This window comes from Camarhynchus parvulus, chromosome 1A (assembly GCF_901933205.1).
Source record: "Camarhynchus parvulus chromosome 1A, STF_HiC, whole genome shotgun sequence".
Lineage (NCBI taxonomy): Eukaryota > Metazoa > Chordata > Aves > Passeriformes > Thraupidae > Camarhynchus > Camarhynchus parvulus.
The window spans coordinates 10,342,006-10,365,464 of record NC_044586.1 but is presented as its reverse complement, the minus strand read 5'-3'; the positions used below and the strand labels follow the sequence as shown (position 1 = coordinate 10,365,464).

At 45.3% G+C, this 23,459-nt stretch overlaps 1 protein-coding gene across 2 annotated transcripts in view; it reads right to left on the bottom strand.

Moving 5' to 3' along the window:
* Window positions 1-23,459, bottom strand: part of HIPK2 (homeodomain interacting protein kinase 2) — a 127,400-nt gene that overhangs the window by 82,870 nt on the left and 21,071 nt on the right. For both annotated transcript variants that reach the window (XM_030961069.1, XM_030961070.1), the window contains exon 2: window positions 1,996-3,094. In XM_030961069.1, the coding sequence (XP_030816929.1) occupies window positions 1,996-3,094 (1,099 nt within the window). The remainder of the gene's footprint in view (window positions 1-1,995; window positions 3,095-23,459) is intronic.

Here is a 23,459-nt window from a genome sequence, read left to right as displayed (position 1 = left end):
ATAAAGCCCAATGTTTCCCCTAGCAAGAAAGTTCTTTCATTTTAGAGTGGAAGGGGTCTTTACTCTGTGCTGTATTTTCCCCATCAGAAAATGAAGAAGAACATATATTTTCCTCATGACTTGAATTTAACTTAATCAGCAGCCCCCTGCTGATGTAATTCAACCCAACGAGATTTTTTTTTTCCTGGTGAGCTGCTGCCCCTTTTCCCCTCCTCCCACCAATTCAGGCATGGAAAACAAGGGAGGAATTAGACAGAACTTACTATCTATCAAGCTCTTTAAATAACATTTAAAATATAAAAAGCAAATTTTACTAAGTCTTTTCCTCCCCAGAGACTGCCACAAAAATATTCCTTGTTTGTCACTGAGAATGAACCATTTTTCTCTTTCATTTCTGCTTTCTGTCACATATTTCATTTTGGCTGCCCCTTCTGTCTTTCAGCTAGGGACATAGGCTGCTAACACAGAATCACAGGTAACTCAACAACAAAATGCCTGTATTATCTTTCTTTTTTTTATCCTAGACTGTCAGGTAATTGCAACTCTAAAAGCTTTTGCATATTTACCACAGAAACATGTCTCTCCTGGAGGATGGGACTGTCATCAGGTAGAATATCTTATTTAATAAGCCTCTTCTAAGGTATAAACTAGGGCTGGGGATTTTTTCCTGGCCTCCTTCAGAGCAAAGGACAAGCAGATAAAGATCAGCTGCTGCAGTGCTACACTAAGTTCCTGTTCCTGTGAAAATTAACCCTCTCCAAGCTCAGAGTTCAGGTAGGCTTTGCCACTGTGAAATTAATCAAGTAGGAAAAGGGTCTGTTATCAACTCATGTTGTTTTTTCAACTCCAGTTCTCACCATGTATGAGACAGATTTCTTCTCTATTTACAAACAGATCAACTACCCTGCTTTTTTTGTAACCCATCTGATGAGCCGTGGATGCTGCCAGGACTGATTCTCATTAAATCCATCATGAAGGAGGATCAGATTTTTTCTCTTTGCCCCTGTTTCACAGAAGTACAACGACAAAAATGTGATGTGAACATTTCTAAATTCAGCTGTTATCCAAAGACAAATTCCCTTCACCCCCTTCTCTATTTCCCCCCACCTCTGAAGCAGCAGTAGAACTGCTTTTCTCAGTCCCTACGATGCTGAATCAAGCTGACTGCTACCAAAGAGAGGGTCTGAGAACATCTGCAAGAGAGACTCTGTGTCTTGGAGTCAAGACAGAGGGCAAGGATGCCCTGCCAGGGGCTATGAAAAGAGGCTGCTCTGATGAAACTGTTCAACAGGCTGAATGAATATACCTGGTTCACACATTTCACTTCAGGCACACCTGTGCTGAGGTCACAGCTCCATCCTAGCACGTAACAAAGCACTGTGAGTGGGAATCAACAGACAACAGGTCCTCACTACAACACCAAATCACTGACAATACTTGCCTGGAGGAGAGCTAAGAGCCAGCCAGAAGACTCCCATTGACTCAGAGCCTGTGTGAAAACTAACCCTTGGCAAACCATCTTCGGCATCCATACAGTTTTCCTGTGGGCCAACCTTACACTTGTTAAATCCCTGGTTTCATATATGTGTACCAACTGGAAGACACATTTGAGACTGTTTGATTGACTTTTTAGGTTATAGTAATTCTGAAACCAAGAACCTACATCCATTGTAGGTTGACTTGGCATGGAAATGTGGACATCCCCTCTCCTGGAAACAGTTCCAGAGAAAACAAACTGATAGAAGTGAAAGACTTTCTAAACTGTAACTGGCAAACTCTATTTTTGCAACACTTCATGATTATTTACAAATGTTTTTCAATGCAAGTAAACTCCAAGAGGTTAGGACATCATTTTTTCTCATCATCAACAAGCTATTCTAAGAACCATCTCTGTTTAGAATTAAGGAATGAATCTCACTCATTTAAATGAATGCAAGAAAATCCCCATAGGTAAAATACTTCTCCTAGTAGTGTTACATGAGCCCAGTCTCTTACCTGTAGTATCTGGATTGAAGATAAGTAGAACACACAGCCTTAGACACATGACTAGCTGAACCAAAGTCTATGACCTTGACCCTATATGGCTGTCGGGATGGGTCTACCAGCATGATGTTCTCTGGTTTGAGATCAGCATGAATCAGTCCCAGGCTTTTCAGCTTCATTAGGGCAGTTGCTACCTGCTGGAGGATTGGTCGAATGTACTTAAGGGGCAAGGGACTGAATTTATTTTGTTTTAAGAAATCATAGAGGTTCTGCTCCAACATTTCAAATACCAAGCATGTGTGATTCTTGTGCTGGAAGCATTCATAAGCACGGACAAAGTTGTAGTCATCCGCGCTTTCCGTGCTCAGCCGAGCCAGGATGCTCACTTCAATCTGGCCTTGCCGGGCATAAGAAGGGTGGTTTTTTAGGATCTTGATAGCCACAATCTCATTAGTGCCACGTTTCCAGCATTTGACTACTTGTCCGAAGGTTCCACGGCCAAGAAACTCTAACACTTCGTACGTGTTGGTCATGGAACAGAGCACCTCATGTTGCACCAGCTGGTAATCCCCTTCACTGTTGGAGCCACTGTTTTTGGAAGTGGCCGTGGAGGTGGTGGCGGTGGCTACAGTGGCCCCACTGGCATTGTTCTGAATCATTGGCGGATGCTCCTCAATAATCTGCACGCTGCTTGTGTTCTCAATCTCCTCGCTCTTGCGCTTAAGTCCACATTTTTGGTAGGTGTCCAGAAGGCTCACAGTGCTGCGACGCATCAGGTTGTGCGGCCCGCCCAGCGTTTGCCCAGACACCGCGACCACGCCGGAGGTGCTGTTGGCAGATGTAACCACGATGTGCCCCGTGCTTGCTGGGAAGATGATGGTCTGCTCGTAAGGGATGCTGGGGTTGGGAATCTGCAGGGAGGCGTTGACGGCTGCTGCGGCGGCTGCTTGGGAGGACTGCACGTTCTTGCCCTGGTTGTAGACTTTGCTGTGTGTGCCGTACCCAGTCATATCCCAGTTCGAACTCGGCTCCACTTTCAGTTTCTTCACGCTACAGAAGGCACTTGACTGAAGGGTATGAGGAGAGAAAACTTGCACATGCGAGGCCATACCTGCAATACAACATCAGAGTGAAACCACTGTGTCAAGATGCCTTCCCCAGCTTTTTTCATTTGCCCAGTGGCAGGAAAGGGAAATGGGATACAGGCTTCAGATACATTACATGCACACACGCAAAAAGCAAGTTCTTCCAGAAATATGTATTTGACACAAGTAAAATATTATGCTCTAAAATAAATCCTTACCCCAGATTGAACTATACTAAAAACATTTCAAGATTTCTCCTCTCTTGCGCTCCTCCTTTTCATTTTTAATAACAGGAATGTGCATGTTATTTTTACCTCCTCTGCCTAAAGAGACTCCTATTCCCATTGTCTCCAGGAATATATCTAGCTCTCTGGAAGAACTCATGTCAAATACTGCAAAGTATTCTGACTACAGAAGCCAAATCTCAAATCCTCAGGCTCATCCAATCTTAAGCAGTTTGGTGGATCTGAATTAAGCCCTCCACGTGTGCCCATAAAACCACTGTGTAGCTTCTGGCCAGCACAGAGTGAAGATGGGACCAGGAGATGATACACTGTGAGCAAATGGAGGTGCATAGATAAAGTTGAGGAGCCAGAACAGAAGATGATGATGTTTCAGATTGCTTGCCAACTCTGTGAGTGGGAATTGTGCACAATGCTAGTCTGTGCTCAGGGACACTGGAGATGGGAGTTACACAACATGAGCTTCACTGTGTGCTGTCAGTGCTCCCAGATTTATAAAATTTTGTTCATCTATTCTTATTTGCAGTGACAATACCATCACTGGGAAGCAGATCCCCTGGAAATGAACAGCATTGTTTATGAAGCAACATACACATTAGCATGTGGCAGAATTAGCTCCTAATATAGCTTTATTTTTACAGGAAAGACAAAAACCTATTTAAATGCAAGCTAATTTGGTTTCAGAAGAGTTAATGATCTTCTAAATCTTAAAAAAAACAGACCACCAAAAACTAACCCCACAACCTCATAACCAAAGTGAAAATAATGCATCACTGAGACAGATCTACTGAAGGGTTCTGAGTAATATTCCACTGAAACAGAAAAAGTGCCTATTCAGAGAAGAAAAGATGTGGTGCACGGGGAAGGGGACAGCTAAGTCCTGACTTGCTGCCAGCTTTCCTTCCCCAGGGCAGGGATAGTACTACTGGGGCAAACATTTTGTGAAGAACACAAATCCATGGGGGCTTCTGGGGAAGGAATCAGCACCCGGCAGGAGTTAGAGCAGAAAGGCACAGCCTCCTTCTCCCTTCTATCTGTCATCAGTGTTTCTTTTTAATAAACCAGAATGACTAGGGAAGAAAAAGACAATATGCTGAGCTGGCACCATTGTTGAATTATTAAGCACAAACATAACCTTGACTTGTTTTCAACTTAAAAAAGTTAAAAGCTGAATGAATGCTTCAGTAACAAAGCCACAACAAACTCTGCAGTGCACATGGATGACTTCTTCATGTGGAGGCCTGACAATATCTGACTTGGCCTCCTCATACCTCACTAGTCCACGTTCCTCTTCAGAAGATTTTCTGGAGCTCATGTGTACACAGACACACTCACACACATGAATGCATAAACTTACTCATATAGAAAAATGTGAATGTCACTCCACACTCACAAAGCTCAGTCAAGTTAACAGATCGAAACACACCCAACTCTCTTTTTCCTCTTAATTCCCAGCAGCCCAAAGGCCAGAAGGGGCTCAGGAGAGGGGTGCTGTGGTGAGCAAAACCTACCATGTGTAACTACTCAGAAGTAACAGGCCAAGCAATCTCTCCACTTTGCTTCAGCACCCCTGCCTTCACCCCTTCCGCAGTGATGAATTTCTGAGGACAGAGCAGACGCAGAAGAAAACCCCTTCAGGACACATGGGGAAACCCTCCCCTGGGCTTGAACACAGCACTGATCTCAGTCTAGCAAGGAAGCCCTGCAAACCATAGCATGGTCCCCTCTGCAGACATGACCCATGTCTCTAAGTGGATTTATGATTGTTTACTGTTGTTCCTTTTACCCCCTGCTCCCCCAACCTCCTGAGCAGCAATTTCCAAGGCCTCTGCAATGGGAGGCTCAGACACTGTCCAGCTCCTTGCCCTGCTGGAGAAGTACCTTCTCTGCTCTCTGCTTTCCACAGGGCAATGATGCTATCACGAATGCCATGGCATGTGGTGGGTGGTGAGCTCAGAGAACCACAGCAGTGCTACTCAACTTGTCATCCTGGACACAAAGATCGTGTGTGAGTGAGCCAAAACCATGTTTGTTTTTCCACTGATTAAGAAGAATCACGGTGTTCCTTCTAGTACAGTACTGACCTGCCTGGAGAGAGGGGGTGGTTTGATGTATGTTTTCCCCCTGGACGCAAATAATATGGCAGATGTAATTGGTAACATATTGTGGGCCTAGCAGAGGTGTAATTTATAGTTTTATGGCTTTCATTCCACGGCGTGCTTGAGCAATCTCTCTTCGTAGAAAATGAAAAGGGAAGAAATGACTGACGCAGAACAAGGAGAGACGTTCTTCTCTCACTCTCCTCTAAAGATAACACGAAAAGACTGAGGCATGGCAAATTAAAGTCAAGGATGTGCAGCACAGCAGCTGCAACTTTCTCAGTGCCACTGTAAAAATCAGGATAATCGCCACCATTAAGGGACAGGCTTTCAACTGGTGCAAACTGGCAGGGCTCCACTCGATATCAGCTGACGCTAAAAACAAGGTCAGCAGTCACTCAACATTGTCAATGTCAGATGGCTGCTGCTTGTGCCCTTTGGTGAAACGAGTTGTTGTTAGGGACTGGTTTCCACATCAACAGCCAGCCCCTTGCTGTCCCTGAAACACTGCTGGCAGCCTCAGCAGAGGACAGGAACAGGGGATAAACACTGACTCATCCCAAAAATGGAGGGGATGAGAAAAGCAGTGCTTCTGTGGATAAAGCGAGGAGTTTGGACTTCTCTGTTGCCAGTGCTGCCCTCCTCAGAGGTTACATCTCATCACAGAAAAGGTTTCTTCTTCTTCTCTAAAAAAAGAACTATGAAATCTTCTTCCTTACATCCAAAATTATTTTCTCATGTTTGAGGTTTTAAGGGCATGCATTGCAAGGAAAATAACTCACTGAGTTCTTCAGCACAGTCCGATACCAAGAAATTACAGGCTGATTGACAGCTTGGTGATGGGAAAAGGAGGCTTCTGCAGAAAAGTAATTTTTATTGCAAATTTTCCTGTGCAGTTAATGCGAGAAAAACACAATCCTAAATTTCCTGAGGACACAATAAAACTGTGCTGGTGGCATGCTGTTTCTTTCAGAAAGGATTTTTGTTCCATGGCAATAGCAGGAATAGTAATAAACGTGAATAAAAGTTGGATGGTTTTGTTACAGGAATCAAATTCCTCATTACAGCCTGTAATATGATTTACACCTTCAGCCTTTTGATTACACAGGCTGACAACAGCTTGCCACAACGTCCATGAGGGAACAAGACAGCAGTAATGGGGTGATCCATGCCAGCCAAGCCCAGCAGCACCAATGTCTCAGAGAGAGTGGGAATGTCCCCAGGGAGCATTCTTGCTTCTGGGTCTTGGAAAGACAGAGGGGCCATAAGCTGCAGAGGGATGGAAAATGGGACGTTTCACTCGGGAAAAGTTCTCTTAATCCCCCATTCACAGGTCTGACAAGAAACCTCCTGTGCAAGGCTGGGCCTCTCATATCACTTCTCTTCTCTGCAGGAAGATCCACCAGTCACCTTGCTGCATTTTGGAATGCCCAAGGCTGGCACCTGGCTCCTCATCTTTCTGCACTCTGCCAGGAGTGGAGGGAGTGAGGATACTTGGCATGAGCAGCTTCACCCATTGAGCATTCCTGCCCACCTGAAGCCCAGCTCAGCAGCCCCACCTACACCACCAAAAGCTTTGGCTGGACTAAGCCAAGTGGAAATTCCAACTGAGCTGGTCCCTGCCCTGGCATGGGTGCAAGGCAGGCCTCTATTAGCCAGACAGGATGAAGCCAGGATGCCACAACAGCTAAATACATGTCCTGAAGAGTGTAAGTCTAAGTTTTATATCACCCCTGAGCATGGCGAATCTCTGGGCTGGAAGCAGAATCAGGGTTGGGCACCATGCATTAAATAAAATTGATAGTTCCTTTCTTTAATAATGAGTTTAGTGTAGTCATTTAAAGCTCTCACAAAACTGATAGTAATTGGATTTAATGGGGCCTTCCCTGTCCTTGATATGACTCACATAACTCCTCACAGCATCTACATGAGCTGAAGTAGGTAGGGTGCAGCCAGGGGACAGTGTTAAAACAGCTGGAATTACTTTTATTTAAAGACTTGAGGTTTTTTGTTCCTGAGAACTCCTCCCACGTCAGCTTTCACTTAATAATAATTTAGCAGGTGCTATTTACAATTCAGATGTCCCTCTTCTGCATGCACACACAAATCACGCAGCCGCCCCACTTGTACTTCTAGCAGGTTTCAGGAAAGCAAATGAGGTGAAGTTCCCTATCCACCCACGTCACCCCAAAGGGCAAAAAATACACTTTGGGGACTAAAGAAAGAACAGTTTGGAAGTCTCTGATGTTTTCTTCTGGTTTACTCCCAGCACACACTGCTGATTTTTAAGTGTGGCCTTTGAGGTGGCAAGAGACCAAGCTGGTGCCCTGTACTGAGAAGGAAGTCAGACCTTCTGCAGTACCTGCAGAGCTGCCAGTGCTCTGTAACCAGAGGCTGCTTCCTGGCTGCTGCCAGAACGACAGTGCCTGCTTGAAAAATACTGTAGAGAGCACATGGTGTGTGTTCAGCATATAAATGATGCTCGCAAGACAATACTGAAGTAAGTATCTTCCACTCCTCCCCAGAGAGGCACAAGCCTGCAAACCCATATACACGCCCAGGCTGAGAAGGCAGTGAAAAGGGGATCTGCCAGTGTGGCTAATGCATTGCACCTTCAAAACAGCCATGTCTCAAGCACAGCACCCTTCTTCACAGCGGCCTCTGTGTGGCTCCCTTTGAGGCATTGTCCCCAACACCACCGCACTCTCAGAACCTCCTGAAAATTTATGTCCCTGGAGGCTATACAAATTCTTTCCCTTGTGCTGCCGAATGTTTGGAGACAACCTCAAAGCAGGGCTCAGATGTCAACAGCCTCAGCTCCTTCCTGTTCCTGGTGAGCCTGAGACGTCAAGGGGGCCTTCATTCCAGGTGAAAATTTCCCTGCCTTCCTGTTCTGCTTTTCCTGTCCTGCTAGTAAAACTGTCTCAGCCTAATTAGTAGTTTTCTAAATGTAGTGCACAGCAGTTCTCAAAGATGTAAGATGTGACAGAGCACATCCCCAGACCTGGATTCACATGGCTCCAACCTGCCATGTTTGATCCATGTCTTATGGCCAAATGAAAAAGCAAGACTTCCCAATGCACAGGGCAGCCATAAACAAAGCCAGATGGAGAAAGCCAAGCATCCATCTCCTTCCCTCTCATCCCCAACCAAAATGTACATCCCTCCAGTGCCATGGCCAGGGCACCCTCATCATCATCACCTTCAAATCCCTTATCTCCCTGACACCCCAACTGCCCTCCTACATGTCCCTCTCCTGCATTTACAGCATCAACAACCCTGCCTCCTGTTTCATTCTGCACATCATGACTTTCCTTTAGAATTATGATGAAAATTATCAACCAGGACATACTTAGTACTCCTGAGCATGGAGGTGGTGTAGGCAGCTACTCCCTATCGTGGCCTGATCAGGTTATTTTGGCATGTGGCTCAGGATATGGCTCTTTTTCCTCACAAACCATCTTTATTCCCTTCTTCACTCTCCCTTTAACTCCTTAAATCCAGGGCAAATTGTCTGCTGGCTACTGAAAGCTTTCTTAGCTGTCATTTAGAAACATTACAATTCTTACTCATCCTTTTGGGGTGGGCTCAGGGGCAGATGAGCCTGAATAACAAGCTGTGGGCTCCTCTGACATATCCCTGGTTTTAGGCACATGAAACAAAATCTCAGGGACAAATACATACATTTACATTTGAATACTTTATTACACCTCAGTGCAAGATTCTTTCAGGGTCACCTCCATCTCCCACTGGAATGAACTGCAGCAATGACAAGAGATATTACAGACTTCCTCAGTTAATCACATGACTAGTTTATGTTTCACATTATAGTTAATTAACTATGCAACACCTGAGAACACAGGTTAAAATATACCTCACCAGAGGCTGCCCCATCATTTCACCGTAGATGCTGCAGTAACTGGACCTGACACCAATTTCTAGGTCTTGGTGTGAGAAGGTCCAGCAGTCCAGTCCGTGCTCCCCTGAGCTGAAAGATAACCCCTAGATACCTTCTTATGAGAAAAATGGGCACAGTTGGAATAGTGCAAAACTCCTCTTCAGGATACCTCAGTGTTACTGCATGGAAAGCAAATGAAGGCAGCAAGCGAATGCAATTTAATAGTCTACAAAACACAGCCAGACCCCAGTAAGCAAACACCCCTCACCATGTCTGTCAAAGCTGACAGAAAGACTGTCACCTCTACAGAAATCATGAAATGAGACTGCAAACGCCCTACCAAGATGTCAAAGTGCTCTCCAGACATAAAATGAGAAACCTGGGAGTCTGCAGTGCCCATGTCGGGTCTCTGGGCCTTGAGAAGGCAGATCATAGCCCCGCTTTGCTGAGCAACAGTCCTCCAAGCCAGGGAGGACTTCTGGAGTCCCAAGAACAAAATGAGGTAGTGTACAATAAAGATGGAGGCAGGGGCAGCACCCGAAAGCCTCCAAGGTCTGCATGAGCATGGGAAGGAACTTCTGCACAACGTAAGCATAAAGACAGTTTAGGAAAGTGGGTGTCAGTAAAGTCAGGAAGAAGTTTTACAACCAAATGATCAGTACTCCCAAGAGCCTCAGAGGAGAAGAAAGTCTGCTTGGGAGTCAGAGATGGGATGAGAAAGAAAGAAAAAGACGAGATCAGACAGGTGGGATTGACAGAAACCCTGCTTTGAAGCTTTATATTTGGAGGACACTGAAGGATGTCTAACAAATGCTTTGCTGAAGAAATCCCTCGTTCAGATTTCTTGGAGAGAGGCCCAGCAGAGCTGAGGCAAGTGTGGAATGCTTGGCTGGGGCTGTGCTGCAGGCTGCTGGGGAACCCACGAGCAGCACCACATCTGTTTAAAGAGCTGAAGACTGCGGCAACACCCACAGCACCACTTAAAATGAGGCATGACATGATGAGGCTCCTATAATGTCATGCTTGAATGAGCTCCTGAAGCACTGGGTACAGCCAGAGGAGATGGAGAAAGCAAGTTACCAAGAAATGTTTCCTCATCCTGAAATCAAAATGGAGCTAGAAGACTCCAAAAGAAGTTACTCACATCAATGGGCCAGGTAGGATTGTTTGGCAGCATCGTATGTGTTCAGGGCACCTTCCTCCTTCCCATCTGTCCTCCACCATCACAAAGTGGAACAAACAGTCACCACGGCATTTCTACAGCACCTGAAGCTCCCTCTGTAGAACTACACAAGACAATCTCTGCAGTATACATGAACCTGGCCATAGTTTGCCTTGTAGTCCAGCCTAATGTCTGGATGCCTACATTTAACCTCCAAACAGGTCTGTAAGGCAGGAGCCTCTAGATTCCAACAAGCTCCATCTCTGATTGCTACCTGCTAACAGAGTTACATCCTGAAAGCAGAACTGAAAGAAGCATGACCTTGGCACGGCTCTGCTTTCGAGGCAGCGTGGCCTGAGTCTCTGCTGCTCATCTTCCAAACAGGGGTTTACCACAGTGCCCCATCCTACAGGGGAAAGAAAGGACTTTCTCAACCTTCCTGACCCCTGAATTTACTGGCCATCCTACCTGGCTCTCCATAATCTCAGTTCCTGGGAAAGGATACCAAGGCCTCTCAGAAAGGAACCAAAGTTAATCAGTTTTCTTTTGCTGCTCTGGTTGTGCCCCCCCTCACCCACACAGCACTGGCACATTTGTGGCTTCCCACAACTGCCTAGTGGAAAAGATATTTTGGCTTTTTCCACAATGGCTGTCTCCCCACCTGGATGACTTTCCACCTGTAAATATTAACTTTGTAATGTCAATGACTCCAACTGGCCTGCAAGTGTGGTGAAACCACAGGGAATGCCTGGCACCTCGCACACCTCGCTTGTTAGAAACAACACTACTTGTGAAGGCAAGACATGGGCAAGGCTCACTGGAGTCTCTGGCTGAGCCTCTCACTCCCACTGGATTTTTTCCTGTTTTATTTGCAAAGAGGCCACTGCATGACATTCAGCCCCTGCTTTGTTTATGAATCCTGAAACTCAGCTCTAGCTGGGCTGAAAACATCAGTTTGCCTATCCACAAGGTCCCTTCCTTCATTTGATTTCCATCAGGATACACATCTTTGGTAGAGAAACAAGCCCCCAGTGAGGTCTAGATGGAATACACAGGATCTGGCCTGCAAAGAAAAATGAAGATGCAAGGAAAAAGGTGGGGAAGCTGGGCACAGGGCTCTGCCAAAACCGAAAATTAAGACAGACTGATTTGTTGACCTCCTGACAGCCACATACCACCTTCAAGTAAGAATGACCAAACACAGGACCTACAGCACTCTAACATTGATGGTGTGAGGTGTTTTAGGAAATGAAGAGAAAGGATAGTGCAGGCCAAGCACCTGACCTCCGGTTTAAGGAATTGTAACAATTTTGTAAATAACCTGCCTTCCCATCATCACACCTGACCTGCACAGACAAAAGCCTTCAGTTCCTCAAGGAAACACCTTGGTTCCTCAAGGAAACCATCTTCCAGACTTTAGGGCCAAGAAAACACCCCCAAAGTTATGGCCAAACCAGTCAGCAACCTTTTCTTGTCACCTGTGGCTTTTGGTTTGCATTCCAAAGTAGGACTATAAACCCAGAAATGCATGATGTGAAACAGGCTGTGAGCTGGAACCAGAACAGGCGCAGTAGGACTGAGCCAGCTGGCCCAAAGCAGAAATCACCATGGAGACACAGGGCGCAGGATTGGGATGTGGACTCATTTCTCCCCAAAACAACTGTCTCTCTTGGTCCATTCACCTTTGAGACTGGCCAGTGGCTCTCGTGTGAGACACAGTGATGGGGAGCTGCTGCAGCCTCCATGAGAACACAGTGTGTTGGAAGGTTTATCTGTGGGAAGCAATGATTCTGTTTGCTGTATTTGGGGTTGTACTGACCTCTGTCATACAAAACACATGGTCACACTCAGGCACACATAGACATGTAAACGCTTGAGATGACCCACGAAGGCAGTGAATCTCATAATCCCCAAAAGAAATGAGTGATGGTACCTGAAGCAATCCCACAGAAGTGCCTCTGGACACCTGCCTGCCCCACTGCTGGCTGGCTTGCTGGGGCTGGTGCACGCCTGGTCTCCTGCTGTCTTCACATCAACTTCACTTCTAAGCAAGGTCTAATGGGGCAGAGGCCAGATCAGCGTGCAGAGAAAAGGCCTGTTTGGCCAAGGAAGGACAGCCTAGGTGATGTACAAAGCTCTTGCTTACACAGAAAAAAACCCTGATTTGGGGGGATAAACTACATGAAGGATTTCAGAACCTTGAAGAATAAACACCCAGAAGCTCAGGAAAGGCTATCTACTTGAGAAAGGAGGATATAAGGCCCTTGTGTGTGATGAAGAAACTCAGGGACAGCACTAACAGCCTACTCCCCCACAAAGCTCTAGAAGAAAAGAAATCAGTCCAAAGGAAGTCATTAAGAGAAACAAAACAATAAAAATCTCAACCTGTATCAGCAGAACTCCCTGGCTACCATCAGTCTCTCCCCCAGGTTTCTCTTTTGTGCAGGATATGATTATTTACTGACATATTTATTTACTCAGCTCTGCAGTGCTTAACACCACGGCTGCTGGGCTTCTTGCACTGTCAAAATTAGAGCATGACAGAAGAGGAGTGAAGCTAAACATGGAGATCCACTATGACACAGGCCAAATGCCTGCTGCAGTGGGGACCCCACAGCCAGCCTGCACAACAAACACTCCCTTGGTGTAACTTTGCTCCAGATCACTCAGAGCTTTCAAGGCCCTGCACAGCCCCCTGCAGAGACCCAGGCACCAGAGCACACCTCAGGCCCTATTCAAGTGCTGGCCATGAGCAGCTGCTGCTATGCTGAAACCAAACCTGCAGAAACCAAACTCCTGCTGAAACCAAACCTGCAGAACCAAAAATCCACAGCAGAAAGTAGAGATGGCTGCAGATGACAAACCAGCTAAAGGGGCTGTCAAGCTTTCTCCTCATTCCTGATGCTACATTTAAGAACTGACGTGTCACTTTGCGCCTCCAGCAGCACGCAGCCACTTGCCCAACCTCTTCAGAAGCATCTTTTTGGCACTGCTACAACTGTTTTGCAGCCATGTGCTTTCGACTCAGAACATTCAATTCTTTCCTTTTCCTACACAATGAAATGAAAGGATTCAGCTCATATGCAGTGGGACAATGAGTTCAGAATCACCAATGTGTAGGTGATGTTGCAGCCAAGCTGTCCACAGTCACACCTGTGGGTTTTGACTAACGATAGAAGGGGAGTCTGGCCAAACTGAGTCATGGGGGAAAGAAGAGTTTCTGGGAAAATAAGCTCTGTATGATTTTCTCACAAGGAGCAAATATACCACTGTTTCCACAGGTTCCAGAAAAAAAAACAAAAAACAGATTGGTAACAACTTGTGGTGAAATCACAAGAGATTTCAGGAGGCCCAGGAGAACACTGGGAATCTTAGCTTTGCCATAGTGATTGGAATGACTAGGGGGTCAAATGACCTGGGGTGGGCCTATGGGTTTTGCTAGAAAAACTGTGACACTCCCAGCAAATGAGAGGGGGAAACTGCAATTAAAAAAAAAACCCAAAACAAAAGAAAACAGCCAGGGGAATTTAGTACTAAAAAGTCCTGTGAACTTTCATCAGACCTTATGAAATCAAAACTCACTAAAAGCTTTCCAAGTCCATATGGATGAGAATTAAGAGGAGAGTGAAAACTAGATTCAGCAGAAGCACAATAACTGTGGAAAGAGTTTCAGTGGGAAGCAGCAAGTTTACACCCGGTATAAATGCCCAAATAATTCAATGTTTGCAGTACTCCTTTGTGGACACAGTCCTTGGTTTTGGTAATTTTTCGTATCTGAAAATAGCCCCATTTCCCACTTTAGTCTTCCCTGGGCTCATGGGAGACTGAAATGAGTCACCAGAGGATCAGCTGAGTCATCCAGCCAAATCTTGGAAAGCAGTACAAAATGTGTGGTCATCACATCCTCAACTGAGACGTGGATGACGGCAGCACCCCTAGCAACCCACCATGCATTGGGCAGAAAGGGCTGGAGACCAGTGACACCATGAGCTGTCACTGTGAGCCAGGCAGAAGAATACCTTAAATGAAACTAGGACAAAGCAAACAAGAGCTGACAAACATGGCCAGAACGCAGCCCAGTGGAAAAGGACCTGGGAGTGCTGCTTGGCTGGCAGCTGAACATGAGCCAGCAGTGGCTCCAGGTGGCCCAGAAGGCCAGGGGCCTCCACATCAGACACAGTGTGGCCAGCAGGACCAGGGCAGTTACTGTCCCTCGGTGCTTGGCACTGGTGAGGGTGCACCTCAAATCCTGTGTTCAGTTCTGGACCCTCACTACAAGAAAGACAGCAAGGTGCAGCATGTCCGGAGAAGGGCAATGGAGCCGGTGAAGGGTCTGGAGAGTGAGGCCTATGAAGACCAGCTGAGGGAGCTGGGGTTGTTTAGTCTGGAGAAGGCTCAGGGTTAACCTCATTACTCACTACAACTACCTGAAAGGAAATTGTAGCACATCAGGAGGGGGTCAGTCTCTTCTCCCAGTCAAACAGCACCAGGGCAAGAGAAAATGGCCTCAACTTGTGCCAGGGCAGGTTCAGGCTGGGCATAGGGAAGAATGTTTTCCCTGAAAGGGTCGTTAAGCATCAGAATGGGCTGCCCAGGCAAGTGGTGGAGTCACAATCCCTAGGAGCATTCACGAAACTACTGGAATGGCACTCAGTGCTATGGTTTAGCTGGCATAGTGGTGTCCAGTCACAGGCTGGATTCAAGGACCTTAGACGTCTTTTCCAGCTTTAATGAGTCTATGGCTGCTGGTCCTGCCCCCGACACAAAGCCCTTCTCCATCCAGGTTCCCCATTCCAGAGGCATTAGGAAAAAGGGATGGCCATCTCCATCTTCCAGATCACGAGATATTCCCAGCCCATTTTCCAACTTCTATGAACCAAAGTTCCAAGTAATCCAATTCCTCTAGCGTATCATCAAATCTTAACAAGACCTATTTCGATATGCAATCTCCCTGACAACCAAATAACTGTGACCTTTTGAGAACACAGGTCCATATTTCATTTTTATGTCTATTATCTGCAGAACAAAAAGGAGTAGGGCAGTTGCTTTCAGGCAGAGAAAATGTATTTACCAAGCAGGTTTTTTTATGGTGATTACAAAAGTTTAACAATCAAATTCAGGACAGTTGTTCTCTTTGTGCTGCCATGGAAAAACAGCCCCAGTTTTCAGGGGCTGGGAAACCTGTTCCTGTACAGCTTGCTGTCACGCTGCAGAGCTCAGCCACAATCCACAGCTGAGCCAAGCATAGAGGACCCTGAAGCACCAGGGGGTTACAGGAACAGTGCATGTGGCACATCAATCCTACAGGTCCCTCTGTGGCTCACCCAGAAAATCCACTGGCTGGAGGCTCCCCTGACACTACTTTCACCTGGCCAAGCACCAGCAAATGGTGCTCAGGGATGACATGTGAAATGGCACCAAACAGGTTTTCATGAAACTGCTCAAAATTTCCCAACTAATGATGTCACTCCTGTTCTGTCTTGATTCTTCTCGCCAGCTCATCCCTGGGTTTCAGCAAGGCCATGATGTATTCACCTCGCTGTGCCTCTTCTCCCAGCCTTCTGCACCTTCACTCCTATTTCCTTTGCCAAAAATATAAAAAACCACTTTAAAAAAAAAAAAGGAAAAAGAAGAGCTGAAAGGTTCAGGTGTGTATCAGTGGATGATGAGCTCCACAAGACAGAGTAACACGTGACAAAAGCAGGTGTAACTGGTATAAACTGGTGTAAAAAAACAGGCTTAAGTGAAACTCAAAAAGATACAGAAGCTATTAAAGTACCTAAAATCCATGGGGTTTTGATCCCAGAGTTATAAGAACTTGGTATTATTTAGTCTTTTAAAGGCTCAGTAGTAGAGACTCCAAGCTGTTGAAATGTTAACTTATTCCATGCTCTGCAGAGACAGAAAACAAATGTGAAACTGGATCCTGACAGCACCACTAGATCCCAAAACTGACCCTCCTGCTTTCTGCTCTGCCTGCTCCAAAGAACATGCTATTCCTGGCGGAGTTTTCAAACATAAAGCCCAGGCAAGTGTTCTCATGTGTTCTCCACTTCCCAGAGCTAAGGCGAGCAGCTCTCTGGAGCTGCCCTCCCACACACATCACCCTCTGGGTCCTGGCACTGGCAAAGAGCTCTGCACTGGCCCCACGGGCTGGCCTGGCACCAAGCACGAGCAGAGCAGCAGCCGCGGCGCGCGGCTCAGCACGCTCGAGCTACAATAAACCTGTCAGACTGCGCGAGACATGAATCATATGGACTGCCACAACAGCAACCCAGCGTGTGCTAAAGCAAACAAACAAACAAACAAACAAACAAACCTAAGACATCTCAAAACACAGATGTAGGTAAAAGGCACTCTCCTGAGGCTGCCAGCGCAGTTATACTACAAGGCAATCCTGGGAAAATATACTCTCTCCTGACTTGTGACAACTCAGAAATGCTTCAGCAGAGCTGTAGTAGGGGGCCACGGGAAAGCAGGACTAACAGGACTCACTGGGAAACTGGATCCTGACCAAGCAAATGCCTGGGTTTTCCAGGATGCTGGAAGTGGGAGAAAACACCTGTACCAAAGGCTCATCAGTCACCGAGGGATGTGGCTGCAGAGGTTGCTCAGGGTCTTTTGGAAAGCACATCTCCAAGTGCACTTAGTCAGCTGGAGGTGCTGCTTCTCTCACACTGCCCAGGAAGTTATGCAGCAGAAACAAGAGCATCTTTTCCTGCTTAAGGTTTTCCTGTAGTCTTTGGTACAGCCATGAGACTTAGGCATGGAAATAACGCTACAAGTGCATCTGAGGGACTTGCAGGCTGCCTGTGCCCTTCAGGGCAGCCTTGGGAGTGGATGACTGCTCCATCCATGCTTGTGGGCCATCAGGGCATACCATTTCATACCATGAACTTGTGGCTACACTTCGGATGTACATGTATTTTTCACTTGTATCACTGCAATACAGTCAATGGGTACAGTGAGCATTTCCCCATCCTGTTTTCCTCCCTGTTATTTAATGACCTTGTGGTGTTGTCTCTTAAGCCACAGTCCTCCAAACACTTACAGACACCCCTCACCTTCCAACCAGCAACTGCAAGGCTGTGAACCATGAGATGAATTAGGCAGACAAAAGCACAGGAGAAAGGTTTATGGCCAGTCTGTTTGCTTTTCCTGGCAGGTTCAGTCCAGAGACTTCAGCATTTCCAGGTGACAAGTGTCTTCCAAGACAGTGTCTGCATCACAAAATATTCTCTAAGATCTTTATTTAACTGCTCCCCTAGGACTGCTGGCTAGACCCTCACACTACTGCCACATGTGCCTGTGTCTGAGTTTAAGCACATGGATTGTCTGAACTGACTTCACCAGGACGACTCACACACTGAAAGCCCACTACATGCGTAAACGTTAGCAGGAACAGTGCATGAATCATCTGCCCTTGGGTTTTGAAAGGGAATTTGTGTGAAAAAAAGGCAAAAAAAACCTCCATAGAACTTGTGGATACAATTCAGGTATCCAAGTGATGCATTAATCTAAATTAAACCCCCACTCTCCTTTTAGAAAAACAAGTTCTTCTCTACAAATGTATAATCTGTAGTTAACTGTTGTTAACTGATTTCAAAAGAAATCCTGTGGAAGGTAAAGTTTCCAGTACCTGTGCCCACTCCACAAGCAGCACACTCAGAAAATCTGCATTGGGTTTTCTTCAAGATTTTTCCTTCCCCTTCTTCTCCATGACTAGCAATATGGATAAAAATATGGATAAAAAAACATTCTCTCTGCTCTTGACAGAGTGGCTGCTGCTGCTGCTGCTGCTGCTGCACGTTCTCCACCTGGAGTGAAAATTCTCTGTTGTCACGGCAGCCAACAGTGATGTCACAGACAGCGTATTGTGACTTCAGCTGGAAAAAGAGCAGCAGAGCAGATGAACTCTGAAAACAAAGATATTGTTTTGGTGTAAATAGCCTTTACAGAAAAGAGGGGGGAAAAAGAAGGAAGTATATATAAACATCAGACAATTATGGTTTTCTTGAAGAAGGATGAATATATGAAAAATAGAGTTCTCTCTAGGCAAGTATCTCAAAGGTCCAACTAAGTACTGAAAGAATTGACACTTAGTTTCTGTTCTGTTAAGAAATGGGACCCTTTCAGATTTTTAAATACACATTTTCTATTCTTTTCTTTTTTTAGTTTTGTTTTTAAAACCTTCTTGTCTGGTCATTGTCCCAGAATAAGCAATCGGCACTGCTGTTTTAAGAAATAAGTCTCAGAAAATAATGCATATGTTTCCAAATGTTTCATTAATCCACAGGCAACTTGCAAATACTGCTGTCTGTCTTGACAAACCTTTCTGAAAATTCACATGCAGAAGAAGGGGAAATACTGGTACGACTTCAGTTACCACCTTCTCAGGGGACAACACAAATAATAAACAGTTCCCTCCCCAAAGTACCCTAATGATATCCTAGCTTTACAAAAAATTATGCTTGAATATTTTTTCTGAAATATAAACTTACCATGCACAGTCAAAATTAAAAAGAAATATGGGGCATTTTAAAGAGAAATTCCATGGGGAAAAGCAACTGTGAAATAGCCAAACATCAATTATGAAAACCACATCAAGAAGAGGCTCTTATGCACGGGCTGAAGGGTTTAGGGATTTCAAGAAAATGTGCATCCTAGTTTGACTCATAATGTAGGCAGAGAATGAGCAAGTTTCCTCAACTTAAAAACAGCTCAGTGAGTATGTAACCCTTTAAACTCACAATATCTACACAACTTTCCTGTATCTCACAGCTCTCAGCTGATGGCAATCCCTGCTCTCCATGCCCAACTCCTCCACAGGATTGGAGATGGATTACTTCCATCCTAAATTAGTGCAGAAGGAACAGCTGATGCTCTTGTGACATGGACAAACTTCTGAGGTGTGCACTACAGCCACCCCAGAGTTTGCTCATTGGTGCCAATATCACTATCCCAACTGCAAACCTTCAATCAGAGCCGTCTCCTCCCCTGCTGCTGCCCACATACAGCTCAACAGGCAGGGCAGCACTGCTTCCCTCTACCTAAGGGGAGGACACGAATGCAAGGAAAGCAAAACGTAACAAAGTGAACAAAGGCAGAGAGATTTGGGGTTGATTCTGCCTGTGAGTCAAGTCTGGATCATTTTCCCAAGCTTAAAGATGATGGTCTCATGAGTGTACCATTTGGGACTTCCACAGGGCAGGATCTGGGAGAGGGAGCAACCAGAGCTGGGAGTACCCAGGGTAAAATTAGGAAATGCCTTCCCACAAGACCCAAAGAAAAAGCAATGGCATGAACCTGTTCTTCCTTAAAATAACTTGCAAGTCTGTTTGTGGCACTGCTGTTTAATGGTATAGAGCATTATTAGAGAAAAACAGCATAAACCAGTCAGTTGTCATAAGGGAAAAAAGTTATCTCAGTTCATTTGTGTTTTTCCTCCAACCCTGAACTTCTATCTCGAGGGTCACACTTGCTCCTACAGGGAATGTCTGAATAGAAGGCTTCACCAATTTTCCTCTCTGATGACAAGCAGCACCAAACGCTTTCCTGTCTCTTCTGCCAGAAGCAACAGCTGTTTATTGTTCCTCATTCCCACTCTGCATGACCAAACAGCTACACAGAAAACAGAGATGGGTGAAAGCAAGACTATTTAAAGCTGCAAATCAAGAATGCAAGGCTTAGGAAAGCTCAGCTTTATGGCTGCCTGTGCAACCTTCGACCCTCTTTCCTGCCCGTGTGCCATGGCAGAGCTGTTAATCACATAATCACAGGCTATTTTTCCACAGGACCTTGGCCTCACCCAGTGCAGCAGGATCTGGGGTGCTCACTAGGTGAGCACCCAGTTCCTATTTCATCTTCTCAGCGCTTTTGGAGGTGTGGCCCCAAGCCTTGTTTACTGCATGCTCGCCACGCTCTGCTCTTCAGACGGAATTAGTAATTTACTCGTGGCCTTTCCTACAGTACGCATCATTAGAGTAACTGAATGTTTCACAAACATAAAGGAATGCATTTCTGCACTGCCCTTATAAAGTAAGACACTGCATTATCTATATGTCAAGGGCAGGGAAGCAAAGCACAGGGAGATTAATGTGAAAAGCTTCCACTAGTTTTAAATGCTCAATTGAAACTCTTAAGTACAAGTCCTTCAGAGATATGTTTTGCCAGTTAAGGCTGTGGTGACAACCATTTTTTTGGGCTGATGCTCTCAGAGATAGCAGAAGTGGTATCCCTGACATTTGTATCATTCAAATTTTACTGGGTTGTTAATGTGGAGGCTTGCTTTCTCATTTCTTTGTACATTTGTTGTATTTAACACGCGTCAGGAAAAAATTCAGGAGAGGTATAAAAGAGCTGCTTTCTAAATATACATTCTGAGGCAGGTAGCTGGGATGGAAAATTTCTGCCCAGACAGTTTAAGTTTAGTAAAGTTGTGAACAACTAAAAATGAAGGTCTTAAAATAGGGAAGCTGTTGGATGGCCTCAACGACAGGTCATGGCCATAAAATACACTTTTCTTTCTCTTCTCACTTTTCTCTCTTCTCCTTCTGAGAAGAAACAGATGTTACACTACCAGATCAAGTCAAACTGAAACACACACTGTAACTAGAACTTTATTTTATATCCTGGTTCTGTTCAGATAAGCAAGATCAATTTTTTTTTTACATTTAAAGCACAACAAAGTCTTGTTACTCAATTCCAAACAGGAACTTCTGCTTAGAGCATAAGCCCCACCTTTCCTCCTGTTCTCTCAGAAAGAGAAAGCAAGAGTCAGGCACTTCTGGCAGCACTGGTCATAAGCTGGATATAGGACAGGCAGATGGACAGTACTCAGAGATAGTGAAAATTACATTGATATAAACTGATCCTTCCCCTGATTATTTGCAGGGAGATTCAAAAATTCCTATAAGGAAAAAAAAGAAGCCCATCTGAAAATTTCAGGCAGTGATTTTATCTGCGCCAACACCGGGAAAGAAAGACAGACAGACAAAAAGACAGACGGTGGGGGGGTGGGAGTAATTCAAGCAACTGCTGGTGCCAGCCTTCTTCAGAGCCATGAAGTAATTTTAGAGACACTTCTCTAGGAGCCTAAAATCCAACCTTGCAACTGTGCACAGGAGTCGGGACACAGAGACACACACAGACACACAGACAGACATACACAACACTGGACAACAATGTGAGACAATATGGGAGCTGGCAGAACTGGTTCCTCCATCACCTTGGGAACATGCAAGGACAACCCTAGGATAACTCCTGACAGTTCCTCTTTGCCACCCAAGCTGTATTCCTGGCAAATGAAGTGCTCCTTCCCCTGATACATACCATATCCACACAGAGAGGAACACAGACCCAATTTCTCTGTCCTGCACTGAAAACTCTCACCATATATCCCTGCTTTTGAGCTACTCATGTCTCCTGACTGCACTAACTTAGACTAATTTAGTATTTTTAATTACAGAGGGATTTACAGCACTGCACTACAGTGCTCTCTTTTATTATACCCACTGTTTCTGCTGAATCTGGGTGCACTCTACATACAAAGTTGCACATTAGACAAATTACACTGCACATTAAGTAAATCTCTCTCTAGAAATAGGATTAGATGAAGAGGCAAATCTTCCTCATTCCTAGTGCATAAATTAATATCTACAAAATCAATATAAAAAAAGAGCTCCATATCAATTTATGAAAAAAATAGTTTAAACATACTCCACAATTAAACAAATTTATGTAGGAGATGCATTCTTCTTCTCCTATTTTGCCTAATAAATAAAACAGCTGGTCCAAGGAATCAGGTCAATCAGTGTCTGGAAAAAGCCCCATTAAAGCTGCTATATAACCTAGTTTCTCAAGCTGCATAAGGCATCCTAATATTGAAGAGGCAGAAGTCCATGCAGAGACAGCAGGGATGGCTCAGCTTCTGGCCCTTCAGGGTTATGGAGGATATTTATCACAGAAGAGAACAGTAAGTGAGATATCTTGCAAAGATCTGAGGAGATGGGCTCTGAAGGACCACAACAAAGACAACATGATGCATCCAGACCTGTACATAAAACAGAGCCAGGAGCCTTGGGCACCTAAGCTCAGGTCATGCAACATAAGGAGATGGTAAAGGCCCAGATTTTCACGTGTTTTCAGATCCCCTCAAAGCTAACCTAGCCCAGCTGCCACAGTGGGTGATAACACCTCTTCTCAGGGCGCTCCACAGCTCCATGGTTCCATCCCTCCCATGCCACGTGGGAGGGTAAATCCGGCAGTGCTCAAAGCTGTGGGCCTGTTTTGTGGGCACAGAGCCTATTCCAGTGCAGGCAAAACCCCTCAGCATCAGCCCTCCTCCTCCTGCACAACACACAGCACACAAAACGCAGTGCCCAGGCCTTCCTCACCTCAGAAAACACATATTCAATAGGTTTGAAAATATTTTGTAAAGGATATCACAATCCACATCCTATAGAGATAAAAATAGAGCCAGAAGAAAGTGACTTGCTTAAGCTTTAGGAGCAAGGCAGCATCAGAACTGGGAAATGAAACTTCCTGGTCCACAAACCTAGGTTTTAGCTTCTTAAACAAGGATTCTCTTCCCTCATTAAAAAACTAAAAATGAGAAAAGAGGAAGGAATATTCTGTAGACAGAATGAACTTTGCCCTCAGAGGACTAATGACCTGATAGACTTTTTTTCCCTTCTCACCTCCATTTCCCCTTGCTAAAGTCACAATAACTTCAAGGACTATCCTTCTTCCTTGGTCTGCTTTAACCTAGTGTGTCAGCTCAGCATCCTTTTCCCAACCACCTGAAGCCAGAGACCATCCTTCCACGAGAGGAGATTACCTTCTTGCTCGCAGTCTCTCTGGACATCCTTGCAACATCCTGGACTGAGACTACTCTGCTTTCTGCATTGTGCTGAGGGACCCCAAAGTCCTATCCACTCATCCCAGCCCACAGTACGTGGCAGCCTGAAAGGGTACCCTGGAGGTAAAACC